Source organism: Muntiacus reevesi, chromosome 5 (genome assembly GCF_963930625.1).
Source record: "Muntiacus reevesi chromosome 5, mMunRee1.1, whole genome shotgun sequence".
Classification (NCBI taxonomy): Eukaryota; Metazoa; Chordata; class Mammalia; order Artiodactyla; family Cervidae; genus Muntiacus; species Muntiacus reevesi.
This window is the reverse complement of record NC_089253.1, coordinates 83,663,704-83,682,156: the sequence shown is the minus strand read 5'-3', so window position 1 is coordinate 83,682,156 and position 18,453 is coordinate 83,663,704. Positions and strand designations below refer to the sequence as shown.

Here is an 18,453-nt window from a genome sequence, read left to right as displayed (position 1 = left end):
GGCTTGTGACCTTGGGCCCTCAGCTCTCACCCTGGCTATGCTGAAGCCTGGATGCACTACGAAGTCCCCGTGACCGTGGCGAAGAACGTGGGAGTCCCTGAGGGCGTTCCAGGGCACAGCACCTTTCCGGACAGCCTTGGGCTGTGCAGGGCACAGATTACAGTTCATTGCCCCATACTGGCCTGCCTGCGGGTGTTTCACAGGAGGGAGGCTGACACTTACCACGGCTTCCTGTGACCTTCTAGTTCCCTTCCGCTTTTAGTTCTTTGTTTACTCTGACTGAACTTTCTCCTCTTGCTGCTGAGCGAGCATCATGTGAAATACCCAAATGTGGTCTGGGCAGGAAGGTACCATGAGGCTTGCAACCTACTAGCTGTTGTAATGTGCCCCCAAATGTGTTATCAGTTTCCTTTTCCAAAGCCACACCCCCACACCCACCTTCCTACCCCAGCTATCAGAAGGCGAAGTCACAAAAAGCTGCAAACCGACTCATGGCACCACACTGCCCCTGCCCCATTTGTCCTTACAGCTCAGAGGCTTCTTGACTTGTCTCCTCTCCCCTCTCCTCACCCCCACACTGAATACAGAAAGACTTTTCAAGTGGTGGAAAATACCAGGTCTTTGGACAAATGGATGAGATGGGGGATGTAGCTGGAGAGAAGAAGGGAGGAAGGGAAGAGAAACGTACAGAAAATGCTCGCAAAGCCTCAAGCAGTTCAAATCTGTGGCTGAAAGACAGCCCTGGTTCATCCACACTCCCACTGTCTCTGGTCTAAAGCCACACACGACCCAATCAGGCCAAACAGTGAAGAAGAAACACCCTAAACCATGTATTCATTTTTTTTAAAGGCCAGTGTGTTTAAGTGAGTTTTATTTCATTAATTGGCTGAGGGATATCTTGGCAGCCATTAACATTTGCATACACAGTGTTTTCACTTTTGAGCCTTATAAAAATCCTGAGAACTATGTAATGCTATTATCCACATTTTAAAGGTGAATAAACTTATGGAAGTTCAGAGACTGGCCAAAAGTCACAGAGCATGATCTCCAACCAAATCAGATCCTTTAGCACCACAAACTCCACATGGATAAACTGTGGCAAAGAACTGTGATATCTTATTGACCATTTAGAGTCATGTGCTGCTGGTCACTGTAGGATAAGACTGGTGGAAAGAGCATTTGCAGATGGCCAGTTACATTATTTGCTTCCTTTGTGCCATGATTTTTTAATTTAAATTTTGCCTATGATTTTGTTAACTTATTATTTTATGTAATAATAAATTTAAGGTTCTCTGCAAAGCAAAGATTGTTATTTTTCCCATTTCATAGATGAAGCAACTGAGGTTCAGTATGTTTATTGTCCAGAAATGCAATGCTAGTGAGTAACAGAGGCAGGTTTTGGACCCAGAGTTTATCACTTGGTTGGGGGAAGGAACGTTTGGAAGGGGAGAAAGTATTTTACTCCATTTCCCTATTTCCAATTACTTGTCATTATTTTCCGGCAAGGTTATTGGGTCTACCTCTGGAGAAAGTGTCAAGGGAGCAGTCACTCCCACTCCCGTCCAGGGGTAACTAACATGAGCTGCATCACCATCACCATCTTTCCCAACAAAGTGCCAGCATTCTTTTAAATCACCTCTAAAACTCTTTTAAAGCTCTTTAGGGGTAAGTGGTTCAGGATACCAACCCACTGTCAGCTGCCGTTTCACACATTCAGGACGTCTAACTGGTGACTAGTCCCATGAAATTTAAACAATCGTTCTAACCCAGTACTGCACTGGCCTGTTGAGGACACACACAAACACACACACACTGATTTAAGTGGCTGTGTTCTAAAACAACCGTCTCTCTCTCCTTGGCTGTGCCCACGCTAGCTGTTACCTGCGCACCTCTGCCAAACCCTCAGAACGGAGAAAAGACTTGTGTCCAACCTCTTGGAGGTTCCAGTTATAAGTCCACATGCTGGTTCACATGTCATGAGGGATTCTCTTTATCCGGACCAGAAAGACTGGACTGTACTCCATCTGGACACTGGACGGGTCCCCCACCCACGTGTGAAGGTAGGACGATGGGTTTATCCTTTCTTATGGCTTCTCAGGTAACAGTATAGAATGGAGCATCATCATCATCAGGAATTCATGTAAACCTCAAGCTAAAGGAAGCCTTCTCTTTGAGGCATAACAATCTAGACCAAAAGCTTCTGCCCCGCCCGCTGAATATTCTTGTAACAATAACTTTAACCATTTCATAGTTCCATAATGTATTTCAGTGTCATTGTAACATTTGATGTTTATCACAATCCTGAAATAATGAGGACAGGCCATATTATCACCATTTTATGGATGAGAAAATAGAGGCTCAGAGATTAGGTAATTTATGGAAATTCCTACTATTAGTGCTGAAGCTCAGCTATATCACTGGGACTTTTACTTCATTATAAAGAATTTTCTTACTACACTCTTATTCATTCCCACATTCTCCTTCACCAAGCATTGCTAAGCCCCAGACACTGAGCTTACCTCAGGGGTGGGTGTGATTCCATCCCAGCCCCTGGAGGATCACACAGTCTAAGGATTTGTGTCTAACCTCTCCTTGCTCCAGTTCCATATGGATTACAAGCTCTCGAGGGCAGGAACTGCACCACTTTCACCTTTGCATGTCCTGCAGCAGCTAGACAGAAACAAATGTAGGTGTGTGACAAGTATCTGTTGAACTGAATCTTCTCATTTACCGGTTAAATTTATTCAAGCTCAAGCCTTTTTGACAATGAATTAATGGATCCTCAAAGGCAATGAGCAGATCTTATCTGTCTGTGATTCCCCTGAAACATCTGGCTGACACATATCTGGTATATGAAAGTGAAAGTGTTAATTGCTCAGTCGCGTCTGACCCTTTGTGACCGCATGGACCGTAGTCTGCCAGGCTCCTCTGTCTACGGGGATCCTCCAGTCAAGAATACTAGAGTGGGTAGCTGTTCCCTTTTCCAGGGGATCTTCCCAACCAAGGGCTTGAACCCAGGTCTTCTGCATTGCAGACAGATTCTTTACCATCTGAGCCACCAGAGATAGTGTGCTCTAAGGTAGAAGTTTGCAAACTGAGTCATTTATAGCTCATGTTTACTTTCAAATGTCATCATTTTGCCCTGTGACAACCTGGAGGGCTAGGATGGGGTGGGAGATGGGAGGGAGGCTCAAGAGGGAGGGGACATATGTATACCTATGGCTGATTCATGTTGTGTGGCAGAAACCAACACAACATTGTAAAACAATTATCCTCCAATTAAAAGTAAATTAATTAAAAAAACAGTCATTACACAATTTAAGTTGGAGGAATAAGCAATTATACAGTATTTTTTTTTTACCTGTAACATATGAAACCCAGAATAAAAGCAATATTCTTAAAGGAAAAAAGTCACCTTTTTTATTCTTTGGTTCTATTGTTCCATGTACTACAGTCAGGAATAATAAAACCAGCAATAATAGCTAATTTTTATTGTTTGAGTAAGTACTAGCTATTACATTTGCATTTTTGCATTCAATACACAAAAGCCTTAACATGGTTATCATAATCCCTGTTTTAAAGATGAAGAAATGGAGGCTTTGAGAAGATAAATAGCTGGCAAAGATGTGTGTGCTACATCTTAGCTACAAAGTGCAGTTAGGATTCAAACCCAGGTCTAGCCTGATTACAGGACTAGAGCTTTTACCACTACACTACACTGCCACCCAGTGGCCAGTTTATAAATCCCGGGTCAGCTCAGTTCAGTTCAGTTCAGTCGCTCAGTTGCATCCTCTTTGCGACCCCATAGACTGCAGCACGCCAGGCTCCCCTGTCCATCACCAACTCCCAGAGCCTACTCAAATTCATGTCCATCGCATCAGTGATGCCATCCAACCATCTCATCCTCTGCTATCCCCTTCTTCTCCTGCCTTCAATCTTTCCCAGCATCAGGGTTTTTTCCACTGAGTCAGTTCTTCGCATTAGGTGGCTAAAGTATTGGAATTTCAGCTTCAACATTAGTCCTTCCAATGAATATTCAGGAGTGATTTCCTTTAGGATTAACAGGTTGGGTCTCCTTGCAGTCCAAGGAACTCTGAAGAGTCTTCAACACCACAGTTCAAAAGCATCAATTCTTTGGCACTTAGCCTTTATGGTCCAACTCTCACAACTATACATGCCTACTGGAAAAACCATAACTTTGACTAGATGGACCTTTGTTGGCAAAGTAATGTCTATGCTTTTTAATATGCTGTCTAGGTTGGTCATAATTTTTCTTCCAAGGAGCAAGTGTCTTTTAATTTCATGGCTGTAGTCACCATCTGCAGTGATAGTCCTTCGGAAATTCCACTGTTCTTGTCTAATTGCAGCGGCAACTGCAGTAGCAGTTGTTCTAAAATGAACTTTAGATGAGTGATCAAATGAGTGAATATGTTTTTAGAAATCTATTAGTGAAAAGAGCTAAATACTTATTTTTTCTTATTCCTTCTTGTGGAATGAGCACTAGATTAATATCCAAAGACTTGTATTGCTCTTCCCTGAAGTTATGGAGTCACATAGAAGATCATGTCACACCCTGATACTCTCGATTCCAAAAGGAGAGGAGTGGACAAGGGCACCTCTGAGGTTTTTTCCCTGGACAAGGATTCTGTAGGCTAAAGTACATAAAATGCTACTGTGCGTGCATGTGTGCTGTCTTGTCCAACTCTTTGTGACTCCATGGACTGTAGCCTGCTCGTCTTTTTTGTCCATGGGTCTCTGTCCACGGAATTTTCCAGGCAAGAATACTGGAGTGGGTTGCCATATTCTCCTCCAAGAGATCTTCCCAACCCAGGGATCTAATACATGTATCTTGCATCTCCTACGTTGGCAGGCAGATTCTTTACCACTGTATCACCTGGGAAGTCCAAAATGCTATCATCTATTGTCAAAAAAAAAAAAAAAAAAATACACTACAAGCCATCCAGGGAATCTAGAACTTTGATAGCTGATATCTTTAGGGCTTGTGCTTCATCACAGATTTCTCAATCACTCATTTGCTTATTCCATGGGCATTTATCATGAGTTCTGTTTTTCCACATTCTAAGTCTAAAAAAAAAAAAAACAAACTGAGATATAATACCTCACTTAAGTTTTTTTGTTTTTGTTTTTCTCATGAAAGTTTTACATAATACATTGCAATCAACATGGTTGTTAAATATGTAATCTCTGAAGCCCCCATTCCTCCTGACTCTCTTCCACCTCCTTTTCTCCACATGAGCTGACATTTCAGGCCTGGCCCTGCCCAGTGTCTAAAACTAAACTTGACCATGGGCAGCAGCTTTTGTGAGCTATGGGCTTTGGAATTGCCAACCTAGTCTGAACCTGATAGTTAGCTCTGGCTTTTGGACCTGTGTTTCTATCTCATTCTCCAAATTTAGTCTCTAGATTTAGGCAGAGTTCCTCTTCTTTTCCCATATGCCTGAGTCCATGAATTTTGAAACTTTCAGCAGTGAACTCTGATTTTCACCTGGTGTTCTGCAGGGTCCTGGACTCTATCAGAGGGGATTGAGGGCTACCACGTACATGGGGTGGTGTGGCAAGTGCACCAAGCCTCTTGTTTCATGGTGCAAAGTGGGGCTCCATTTTTTTTTTGAGTGGGTCCACAGATATTCCCCTTTCTGTTAGAATGTCAGTTTCCTGGGCTCTCTAGGACTTGAGCTCCGCCTGCATTTCCTAATCTTCCCCCTTGCCTTTACCCACCAGGACCTGAATTCCTTTCCCTGAATATAAGCGGTACTGAGTTGCTCCTATCTGGTTGCTCTGTCCCCTACATTCCTGGCTGTTGGGCCACTATCCTGATACGATGACTGTCCCCTCAATCACGTTGTCATTGACTCTCTGGAGACCCTGTTCAGCGGCTGGACCTGACTCCTAATGACCAACCTCACCTTGATGGGGAGGTGAGGGTCCTGGTTTTGAGTCCCAGTCCCAGCTCTGTCCTTCTGCCGCACCCACACTCATCCAAGATCTAAAATACAGCAGACTGGTGCCCTCTAAGCTCTGGCCTGGCTCACATCTCTGTTTCATTTCTCCACTCCTCCAACTTTTATCTGACTCCATGAAGATTCTCAGTCTTTATTTTCAAAGTTTGAGTTTAGAACCACCAACTCAATGAAATTTATTATGTATACTAATTTTTCTTTCCAAAGATTTCATGACAAAACATGAACTTTGACTCAAGCTAAAAAAATAATAATAATACATAGAGACAAAGAATTCATTAAAATTAAAATAGCATAAAGTAATATTTTATCAGTTGATGATAGCATGCCAGTGAATCCACTAATTCATGAATTCACATGCCATCATGTTCATCTACATCATGAATTATAGAAAACATCAATGAAGACCGTTTCAATAGACAGCACTGCTTTGAAGTCGATGAAAATAGAGCATTAAGTATGGTGACAAAAGCAGCTCTTATCCATTTCCTATTCTTCTTGTAATAAGTCAGTTTTTAATAAAGGTTTAGAGTAGGCTCAAGAATATGACTACTTTTTGTTGTTACCCAGAGAGGTCACCCCTTGGTAAAAATCTCTTCCTCTACCTCTGCACTAGGCTCCTTCACTCCACCAACTTCCTCAAATTTAATTCAGCCCCTGAATGCTGAGTGCCCACCACTTGCCAGATCTGGACTAGGCTTCCACGTACCTCATCAAGTCTGCCCCTCAGACCAGAAAACATGCTTTCTTGTGCAAGTTAGTCAAATCCTTCTTAGGGGCCTTTGATTCAACAAGGTTCGTGTTTACAGAAGAGGGTTCAGAAGCTTTCCTAGATACAAAAGCCTACGTTTATAACCTTGGCAGAAAAAGACTCATAGAACTGAGACCAAAGCACATCCCCCAAGTAGATTTAATACTGTGGAATTCTCTTTGTATGCTAGGGGACACGTAAGTCAATTTTTAAAAACAGGAACTCCTCTTGTTTCTTTTCACATCATGTAAAAACACTTGTCAGAATGCCTCCAAATTAAATTGTGCTTACTAACACTCATTCTTTTGACAAATATTCTTAGACCTCTCTACTCTGTGTCAGGCACTGTTGCCTGGGGTATAGCCGATATTACGTAGTTTCTGGGAGATTCTGAAAAAGTTATTTTAGTGAAAATGTTCATAAATGATTTAATATCTATGACTTATACCAACAGATAATAAAAGTTTGATAAACAGAATTGATCTGCCAGGCATGGATTCATTAATTACTCAAACATTTCATAGTTCTAAGCTGAAATTCAGTAGGTTACTTTGGCTATGTGAATGGTTTCACACAATCAGGACCCTCAGTCCTTCAGTGAACAGCCCACTCCAAAAACACGTGGGCCAGCATGTAAAAACCAATGCTTTTGCATAAGGCGTTGCACAGGGCTTTGAGAGGTTTTTTTAAAAAAGTAAAACAGCTAAGCAAAATGAGACTTATCTGACCAAGGCATTGCTTTCAGATACCCTTGGATTTAAAGAAAGGACAGTCACTTAATTTGGCAATAACTCAACGTGAGTGAAAGTCGCTCAGTCGTGTTCAACTCTGTGACCCCATGGACTCTACAGTCCATGGATTTCTCCAGGTCAGAATACTGGAGTGGGCAGCCGTTTCCTTCTCCAGGGGATCTTCCCAACCCAGGGATCGAACCCAGGTCTCTGGCATTGCAGATGGATTCTTTTCCAGTTGAGCCACCAGGGAAGCCCAAGAATACTGGAGTGGGTGGTCTATCCCTTTTCCAGGGGATCTTCCCAACCCAGGAATCAAACCAGGGTATCCTGCATTGCAGGCGGATTCTTTACCAGCTCAGTTACCAGGGAAGTTCCAACAACCCAATATTTGTTGATAAATAATAGCCTCATGTCAGAGATTGTCACTGAGAGAAAGATATGATCCTAAGATAAATATGTAACTTCAATAAATTTATAAAAACAGTTTTTGAAGGAAATAGTAAATTCATTTACTCATACACTTGGCATATGGTTGTCGAGCACCACCTCTTGAGATACTGCAGTGTGATTGTGGGATACACAAAGATTTATGATGCTCAGGTTTAGGAGCTTTCCATCCAGGAGAAGAGGGAAGAGTTGACATGTGATATGATAGCATGAGAGTTCAAACAAAACACCAATGTGTTCAGAGGAGAAGACTTCAGGCTGCAGTGATCAGCAGAGGCTTTGGAAAGGCTGTGTTTGATTGGATCCCAGAGGATGGCTGGGATTTTATTTAATGAAAACTGAAAGAAATTTAGGGCAGTGGGAGCCAAGGCCCGGAGGCAACACATGAGGTCAGTTAAGGGAATTCCCGGGGAATACTCTAGCTTGACCAGGAGGTTTTGCACTTACCTGTGCTATGAAACTGTGGTTTTAAAAAAATAAAAGCCTGGGGGTCCAAATGGAAGGAATAGTAGTTTAGGACAGAACATGATCATTGCAGGTATAGATGTGCTGAATTTGTGGAGACAGCAAGATATCTAACTGGCAGTAATTTCAGGCAGAAGGAAGGACGGAAATGAAACCCTGGACTGCCCTTCTACAAAGAGGATAGTGAGAGTCAGGGAGGCCACAAGATCTCTGCAGCAGAAGGTTTAGAGAAAAGAGGATGAAATGGTGAATTCTTGGGTCTGACTGCTTAAACCCTTGACTCCTTCATTTTTAGAATTTCTCCCTATATCCTCTTTGCAGACCCACCATCCTTGCCCCTGCCCTCTGCACTTCATGACTTAACGTTTGTTGTGAAATGTCTGCTACCTAGCAAAACACCGGAGATAGTGGGAGTGCAATAAGTATTTGTTGAAAACGTGAATGAATTAATTTGGTGCAAAACAGGGTTTCGAGTCAATTTGGAGATTGTGACATTCTTGATTTGGTTCTTCAGCCATCAAGTGTCCGGAGCTATCTGCCCCCGAGCAGGGAAGCCTGCACTGTCCCGACACGCATGGAGAATTCATCGTTGGCTCCATCTGCCACTTCTCCTGTAACAAGGGCTTGAAGCTGGAGGGGTCCAACCATGTTGAGTGCACAGCTTCCGGGAGATGGACAGCACCCCCACCAGCCTGCAAAGGTAAAACAGTGTATCCTCACAAGACAGCCTTTCTTCTAGAAATTTCCTCAACAAAAATAACAAATACTTAACATACACTCTTACTATATGACAGGTACACATAATATTATTATTATTGTGAAAGCTTCACTTCTGTCATGAAGTGGGTTATCTATTGGGATACAGGAAACATAGCCTATGGATTTAAAAAATATATAAGGAGTGGCAGGACTTTTTCATATTTGTGAATAAAAGATATACTGATTTTTAAGTACAAATTTTCTTTCATAATTTTGGCTTCTTTTTCTCAAAGAACTTTGTTGGGTCCATTGAATGGTTTCCATTTCTTCATCACCAGGAGAGCACTAGGGGTGGAGTCACTGGTTGAATGTTTCAAATTAAGGAACAGAAGTGGGGAGAGGTCAGTTGTCATCTCTCTGCCACGTGGCAAGTTAGTGACAGAGTCAGTGGCATTTTCCACACCTCACATTTCATGCTGACCTTTGGCCTGAAGACAATTAACACCTCCCAATAAAGCAGCAATGGGCAAGCAATTGGTCTATGCATATTTTGCTGAATTTTCATATTTCTACACCCATTATTCTGTGTTTTTTTTTTTTTCTTGGTTTGGTTTTCTTCTTAATATAAGTAACACTGACATCCCCTCCCCAAATTCTTCTTCTGGCTAGAAGAATCATCTCTTCAAGAACAATTTTAGATAATTGTTTCATCTGGTTTTCTATGGTAGTGGATGGTTAGGTGCTAGGTTATGTCTGACTCTTTCGTGAACCCATGGATTGTAGCCTGCCAGGTACCTCTGTTCATGGGATTTTGCAGGCAAGAATACCGGAGTGGGTTGCCATTTCGTTCTCCAGGGGATCTTCCCACACCAGGGATGGAACCCAGTATCTCCTGCATTGCAGACAGATTCTTTACCGCTGAGCCACCAGGGAAGTCCCTGGTTTTCCATACCTGACTTTAATAGTTTTCCTTAACTTCCTTAAGGAGCTATTGCTAGAACCTCCCTGATTATGAAAGGACCAGAAGACAGTTACTGCATGTCAGTCTTAACGCTGTTGTGCTCCTCTTAGTTGGGAGCTCTATAAATTGAAACTTTTTTTTTTTCACAGTGGACACAGCATCAGCTCCTGTTCCAGTGGTGCAATGCCCATCCCTCATCGCTCCAATGCAGGGAACAATGTCCTGTCAGCATCATCTGAGGAACTTTGGTTTGAATACCACTTGCCACTTTGGATGCAAAGCTGGATTCACACTCATGGGAGATAGTGCTCTCCGATGCAGACCTTCCAGACAATGGACAGCAGTAGCTCCCACGTGCAGAGGTAAGGTGAAACATAGGAGGCAGCTCCGACACTATTCTAGCATGCTAGGCATTGTCCATGGCTGTCGAAATCCTATCCAATGCCAGTGACCACTTCAGGTGTCAGCTCCTCCATGAAACCCACAACAATCCCAATTAGAAGTAATGAGCAACAGGCATATCACGTTGCCCCTTCCTTCCATTACAAGCTAATGCTCTGGTACTCCTAAAGGAGGAAACATATGGAAATAACAAAATGTTTTACAGCCATAAACATGTTGAACGTGAAACCAGTTATATGAATTGTGAGTTACAAGGTACAATTCTATTGATGATGTGGCTTTGTAAACATTCCATATTTCATAACTGGAACCCAATTAAAAAGATAAATTATGAATGTTACCTCTTGAAGACCTATACCCTATGCATGAAGCACTGTGTCTCTTCCATCATTGTATTCCCTATGAAGCACAGCACAGTGCTTTGCAAATGTCAGTATTGCCCAACAACATTTGCTAAATTCAGTTTCCTGAGTTGAGTTAAATTTGAGTTAAATTTCGTTTTCTGTACACAAATTTGGGAGAATATCCTGAAATGCCCTGAAAAACAGTTTAAAGAGAATGGTAGTCTCTACTTCTTTCAAACTTTCAGAGGTCAGGTATTCTGAACAATTGTTATCTCAAGAAATATATGCTGACATGGCAGTTAATTGCCAGTGGTAGTAATAATAATACTTAGGACAACAGTATTTTTGAGAGGCAAAATTCTGTAAATAGTACTTTTGTGGGCAAGACTGATCAATCCACTGGAAGTTTATTTATTGAATTGCCACTTTGTGCCCTCCTTAGTTCTTTGGCTATCATTCTTTGAGTATATATCTCAGTATGTTTGATATTGGAAGACCTTGTGGGAATGCCAAAAATAGTTCGTGTCCTTTCTGATCTTTTGTATTCCACCACATCTACTGGCAACCCTAGCCAAGTTTCATGTGAAACCATAATCTCTTATGTTCATTCTGTATGTTTGTTTTTCCTACATTCTATTTTCTTCTGCAGCTGTCAAATGCCCCAAGCTACCCATTATTGAGCCAATAGTGATGAACTGCTCCAACCCTTGGGGAAATTTCAGCTATGGATCAACCTGCAGCTTCCATTGCCCAGAGGGTCAATTACTTAGTGGCTTAGAAAGAACAGCATGCCAAGAGAATGGTCAGTGGTCAACAACCATGCCAACCTGCCAAGGTATATGTCTCATACAGGTTAAGAAGTCGCTTTGATATGGAAAATAATGAAATCAGTTTTTCTCCTCTGTGTATTTCTTAATAGTGGTCTCACTTTCTATCACTGGGTTTCCCCTGAGTTTAATAATTGTTTCACAATGAATCAAACAGAATCTCTGAATCTTATGCAGCGCAGTGGGAATCAAATTTAAACAATCACCACTACTTTTTCAAAGCTCCAGTTTGTGAAACGAATCCTCTCATTTCTTTATAATCTTTGTGTAGTATTGGATTGGCCAACAAGTCCAGCTGGGTTTTTCCATAAGATCTTAGAGAAATAGCCAAGTGAACTTCTTGGCCTAATACATCTTGAAGTTTCAAGATGTTTTAAACTTAAGGTTACTTAATGAAGAATCCTAATTCATTATCTCAGAAGACCTTTGTTTACCATATACCTCCCCCAAATACCATGTGTCTTCCTTAATCAAGCTCTGCTTGTAAGGTTTATTTCATCCCCTTCCATTCCCCCCCCCCCCAGTAGCTTGTTGTAACTACTTTTTGTCATAAAAATGAATCTTCAATTACCTTCCCCCTCAAATTACCCAGTTTATTTTGTTTGTCCAAACTGCCATTTAATCATCTAATTCCATTTATTGAGTCTGTACCTTGACTCCTTGGAAATTATGTTTGATATTTAAGCATTAGGAAGAAAATAAAGTTCTGCTTGTGTCCCATTCTGTTGGAGTGATTTATGACTTCCAGGTTTTTGTGCTGGGTTGTTAGCACTGCCAGGACCTTGGGGGACTTATTTGATCTCACACCTTAGCGTTGTTGGGGCCCTTCTGGGGGAATGATGTTTTTCTGCACAAAACACTTCTTATGTCTCACATGTGTGTGTGTGTTTGTTTTGCAGCAGGGCCACTGACTATCCAGGAAACCCTGACTTATGTTGGTGGAGCAGCAGCTTGTACAACAGGCTTAGTGACGGGATCGATACTCCTGGCTTTGCTAAGAAGGCGTTGCAGACAAAAAGGTAAATTGGAAACAGTATTCTCCTTATTTTCTTCTTTCATGTGATTTGGGGCAAGACAGTGAAACCACAACTTCAGTAGTTCATGTCTGAAAACATTTGCATTAAAAGAAAACAATGCCAAGTTAAGTGGTCTTGAGAACCAACTCCCATCAGAGTCAAATTTAGGGAAAAAATAATAAAAGAAAACACAGATCCTCATATAATGGAGATCTGGAGATGGGCCTGGAAATCTGAATTTTTCATAAGTTCCTCCCCACCCCAACTCCACCTACTAAGATTTTCGAGGCCAGTGTGCATACTGACACTTGGGGGCTTCTGGCCTAGGGAACCTTAGTTATTGCCAAAACTAACTAGAAAGGAGTTATACTTCATTCATTCATTCTTTCACACAATGGCCATTTATTGGTCAACTGATTAGGTAGTGTAACCCAAAATGATAGTCTTTGATATTAGGGAATGTATAATTCAGTAGGTGACTTGGATAAGTTAAATCAATGCTAATACTGAAGTGTATCAAGTGCATTAGGGCAAAAACACTACCTGACTCCTCCTGGAACACAAAATAGAAGCGTCCCACCCAGACTGATAGGGCAGAAAAGGCTCTTTTAAATTTAACTTTGAAGAATAAGAGGAATGGATTTTGCCAAAGGAAAAACTCAAAATAGAGTTACAGCAGAGATAATGGCATATGACAAGGCCTAAAAGGGCAAAATAATTGGGAAAATGCTATGTTCAATAGTTTATTGCACCTGAATTGGAAAAAAAAATGAATGGAGGAAGTGAAAAACAAAGCTGGAAGTGTAAAAGAGCTGCTGCTTTAGGAATTACTTGGTATGAAAGCTAAGAGATGTGTATGTGCTCATGAAAACTTGTAGAGCTAATTTAGGATTGAGGCAAGAAAGTGACCCAAATGGATGAAGATTTTCTATAAGGGAAACTGTGTTTCTCGAATTGTTTGTTAAAAGATAGCTGTAGCCTAGGAATAAAAAGAGAACCCTCCCTTAAGAGGTCAAACATCCTTTCATTTGTCTGCCTGAGATGCTCAGCCTGTCCATAAGTTGAGAAGCCTCTTCTTTTTTAAAAATTGAAGTACAGTTGATTTACAATGTTGTGCCAATCTATACAGCTAAGTGACTCATTTTTACACATACATACATTCTTTTTTAAATAGCCTTTTCCATTATGGCTTATCCCGGGAGATTGGATACAGTTCTCTATTCTACATAGTAGGATGTTGTTTATTCATTTATACGTAATAGTTGGCAGCTACCAACCCCAAATTCCCAGTTCATCCCTTTTCCTCCCATCCTCCCCCTTGGCAATCACAAGTCTGTTATCTATGTCTGTGAGTCTGTTTTGTAGATAAGTTCATTTGTGCGATACTTCAGATTTCACATTTAAGTGATATAATATGGTATTTGTCTCTTTCTGACATAAAGAAGCCTCTTCAAATAAGCTAATGAGGCTGCTCATCTTTCTTCATGAAACTGGGGGTATCAGAGGGGTCAGGAATGCTCAAGTCCAGGGACAGAAATTGGCTATGTTAAGAGTACCTGCCAGCACTCTCCTGGAATTGAGATTTCAACACCTATTTTTCACTGCTCAGAGGAAGAACCCCTTGTTCCCTATTCTCATGCTCTCTCCCTTCACAAAGCCACCATTGCATTAGGCTGATTTTCCAAAGTTCCTTCATATACTATCCTGTGAGTCAGTGAATAGGACAACAGATAAACAATAACTCTGCTTAAAGACCAAAGATTTACAACCACTCCCTCCATGCAACATCTGTGCCTGCTTAAACTAATCCAGAAGGCAGAGGCGAGAGGTCCTAAGACCCTGATCCTAATCTCCATCGCCACGTAGGAATCCTGTTCCTGCATCTTCCCCAAATTCTTCCTTTAGTTTTGAGACATTTCCAGGGAACCCTCTGAACTATGGAGAGGGATCAGCCACCACCCATCCTCCAATATCTATATAATACAAAAATTCATTTGTGGAGATGGAATGTTCTCCCTTGATCTGTCCCACTTTGCTTTTAAACTTTCTAGGACTCCAAGTTCAAATACTAGGAAAGGCCTGCATACTATGTCCCTCCCCTGCAAATTCAAAGTGCACCCTCATTATCACATTGAAAGTTCAATCATGCCCTGTAATAAATACACTTGTTCTTTTTCATTTCACCTAATATTTTCTAAATGTATTTAGGCATGAGATGCTTTCCCCTTTGTATCTACCCATGGGATGATTGACAGACATGTTGCCATGTTTAAAGTTTCCACGATCAGAGTTCAGTGTCTGAATTATGACAGGAGGCCCCCAATAGTATAAATGATCAGGGAGGGAAAACATCCACTGTTATGTTGGTTTGGGTTTGTTTATGCAATTAGCTTGCCCAAGCTCAACTGGTAAAGAATCTGCCTGCAATGCAGGAGACCTGGGTTAGATTCCTGAGTTGGGAAGATCCCTCGGAGAAAGAAATGGCAACCCACTCCAGTATTCTTGCCTGGAGAACCCCATAGACAGAGGAGTCTAACAGTCTACAGTAAATGGTGTCGCAAGAGTCAGATATGACTTAGTGACTAAACCACCACCAAATAATGATTAACAGAGTATGGACAGAATGCAAACACAGAGGGCCTCAAGTGCCAAAGAAATGGGTTTTGAGAACCGATGGTCTCAATGATACCAAGAGTAGCCAAGAGGATGAAGTCAGGGACCAGAGGTAGGAGGACAGGTTGTTAGTGAAAGAGAGGAGAAGAAAGATGAGCGGACTCTGGAGTTACATATTGCTGAATGTTTAATTTAGCCTAAAACAGGTCCCATCTCTCAGGGAGGGATTGTTCCCAATAAGTCCCTTAAAATAAGCCCACCTGGAAATCAGTCTGCTGACTTCCCCCAATAATCCCTATCGCTGATGACCTTTCCCCTTCATATCATTTTTTTTTTCTTTTAAACCAATCTTCTGTGTCTTCTTGCTTATTTCAGATGATGGAAAAAGCCCCTTGAACCCTCAAAGGTAAGATGGAAATGTTTTATGGTTAAATTTTTCTAGTTTGACTTTTTAATTCACTCTATGAATTATTAATTCACTGTTTATGAGTATGTCAGAATGACTATACAGACATGCCTTTTATGAAACAGTCTTTGGCAATGTCCCCTAGACTAATTCTGAAGCAAAATTTACCAGTAATATGTCCCAGCAATACATAATATTTCTTAAAAAAATCACTAAGTGCCCTAATGATAATATAAAGGAGAAATACAAGATATAAGGGAAAGTGACATAGAAATAGCACACTGGAACTGGGGCACCACACTGGCAGGTGCCATGAGATCATCCATCAGATACTCGTACCTTCATTCAAGTAGAATCACTATGAAGGCAACAGTCATAAAGGTCAGCTGACAGAAATATTCTATTAGTGAGTCAAAATGTATCAGAAGTGTTGTCAACACCAACCTGATTTTTTAAAATGATGAACTATTCTGGCAAAGAGTTGGAAAACCTGTTATTATCTTCTCTTAATTCAGATGGTAATTGCATTTTAAAAGATACACACAAAAAAAACTTAACATTTATATGTAAAGCCGTTCAGTTTTAGGCTCAGAGATTTTTCACCTGCAGGAATGTTGAGTAGCTTTTCTAAAGTTGTATGGGGTGTATAAGACAATTCTTTGGTGCCTTGGGCATTTTAGGACATCCAGCATCCTTCAGTTCAGTTCAGTTCAGTTCAGTTCAGTTCAGTTCAGTTCATCCTTAGCCCCTGCCAAATGTCAATAGTAAGTCTTGCTCATTATGAAAATTTTAAAAATGGCTATAGGGAGCAGTACTACCATTCTTTGAAAACTATTACCATATGATCAAGTATTAAGGGTAGAATTTTAAAAGGATTTCCTCTCACAAGGAAGAGGCTGCAGCAGGGGTCAGAACAGGTATTCAGTACCTAAAGTATCAACAATAACTTGGGTACGAAGTGCAAAGAAAATTACCCAGAACAATTAATTGGGATCTTGAAAATCTCTTTGATTTTTACTCCTCTTTCCCTCTAAAATCAGAGAATTTCAGGGGTGGGTGGTATTTCATGGTCTCTGGATGAACTATGTGAAGGACTAGGGCCAAGGACAAAGCATCAAATGGCAAGTTTATCTTTTTTTGTTTCTGTTCTTTAGCCACCTAGGAACATATGGAGTTTTTACAAATGCTGCATTTGATCCAAACCCTTAAGGTAAGTTGCCTATGGAAGTATTTTTGAAGGAAATAGACAATAGGGAAAGGAAAAATGTAAAGCTTGCCTTTTCTTTATATAATCAGGAGTTACACTTTAAGCATGTTTTAAAGTTCAAACTATGCAGAAAATTGTGTTGGCAGTAGGAGACAGGTATAGTAGTAGAGTGACTATAGAAAGTGAGTACATAGGAGAATTTCCATTTACTTTGGATATAAATGTTCTAATTAGACATAACTTATTTCAGGATGTATGACATTCCCATTACTGGCTGCTAAATGGTACTGATACTGTGGCCTTGCTTGATCACCAGAAATCATGACAACTAGAAAAATTTTACAAACTTTATGGAGCCAGTTCCCTATGCAACCTGCTGGGAAAACAAAAATCATATGATATTGTCATATAATTATAAAAAATAATATGATATATAATATCATATATTATAATGTTATATTATCATATAATATCGTATATACCATATAAGATAATACCTTCTTTCTCCCAAAAAGCTCAGTGAGTGGTTAAGTTTCCTAAATAGCCTAAATGACAGAATATTTGGAATCTAGAAAAAGATTATACAAAGCCTTAGAGGGTACATATGATGAGAGCTTTCTTTCATCTTTTTCAGGAAAATATAATAATTTTAATTTTTGCTGTCATTTTCAGAGACCTGTCCTTGTCTTGGTGACCTCGTCCAACTGCCACAGGATCCTATTTTTGAACATCAGCTTTCCCGAAAAGACTTGATTAAAGTGTTGAGTGTTTGCTGCAGTTTTCTGTAAATACTTGTGAATAAAGGACGTGGAATTTCCTTTAGATTAGTTCTGCACCAGAGCAGAAGGACTGGACCACAAGCCCCAATTCTCCACCCACCACCCTTTCCTGCTCCATTTCCTCTTCCTTCAACACAAGCTCAGAAGCTGGGACTGAGTCTTTCTGCGGTGGTCTGTGGGCTTTGACTTAGCTGTCACTTGCGGTACTAATTAGCTAGAGCCCGGAGCATGACTCACCAGAAGATCGGACTGGAAAAATAAAAATGCCTCTTTATTTTTGGACTGGAGGAGGTTCTCCTCTACTTTGTTGGAAGGCAGGAGGTGTCTCTGACTTAAGGGAATTTCTATAGGATTTCCTGGGTCTTCAGTGCTTGCTGTTGATGAAGCCTTTTGGACTTCCTTGAAGCTCTAAGAAAGGCCTCTGGATGGCACCAGAGGCTGCAGGAGACTGGTGCTCCAGACAGGAAGGTACACATCGCTCTAGACCTTCCCTCCGCCGTCACTCTCCCCCAGAGGACCCAGAGACCAATCCTTGAATGTATAGTTAAAAGGATTCCCCTAAATGCTATGTTCTAGTGTTTGATATTTTGCTGAATAAAGTCTGTATCCATCACTTTGTTGACATTAACGTAATACACAATCATGGATGTCCCAATTACCAACTCGAGACTAGAGTCGGCAAATATGTATCTTACCACCACCCTAAACACACAAGAAGAAAATCAGAGAAGCAGAAAAGTCTTCATCACCTGAATGTGTTTTACCCATTCTTTGATTCACATATTTAATAAATACGTTATTAAAAGTTACACAGTACTTAT

At 40.9% G+C, this 18,453-nt stretch overlaps 1 protein-coding gene across 1 annotated transcript in view; it reads left to right on the top strand.

Annotated features, from left to right (window-relative positions):
• Nucleotides 1-18,441, top strand: part of SELP (selectin P) — a 43,816-nt gene extending 25,375 nt beyond the window's left edge. The window contains exons 9-16 of the mRNA XM_065936765.1: nt 1,875-2,060; nt 8,893-9,078; nt 10,188-10,400; nt 11,434-11,619; nt 12,511-12,630; nt 15,616-15,646; nt 16,801-16,856; nt 17,526-18,441. Of these exons, the coding sequence (XP_065792837.1) occupies nt 1,875-2,060; nt 8,893-9,078; nt 10,188-10,400; nt 11,434-11,619; nt 12,511-12,630; nt 15,616-15,646; nt 16,801-16,855 (977 nt within the window). The 3' untranslated portion in view covers nt 16,856; nt 17,526-18,441. The remainder of the gene's footprint in view (nt 1-1,874; nt 2,061-8,892; nt 9,079-10,187; nt 10,401-11,433; nt 11,620-12,510; nt 12,631-15,615; nt 15,647-16,800; nt 16,857-17,525) is intronic.
• The last annotated feature ends 12 nt before the right edge of the window (nt 18,442-18,453 follow it).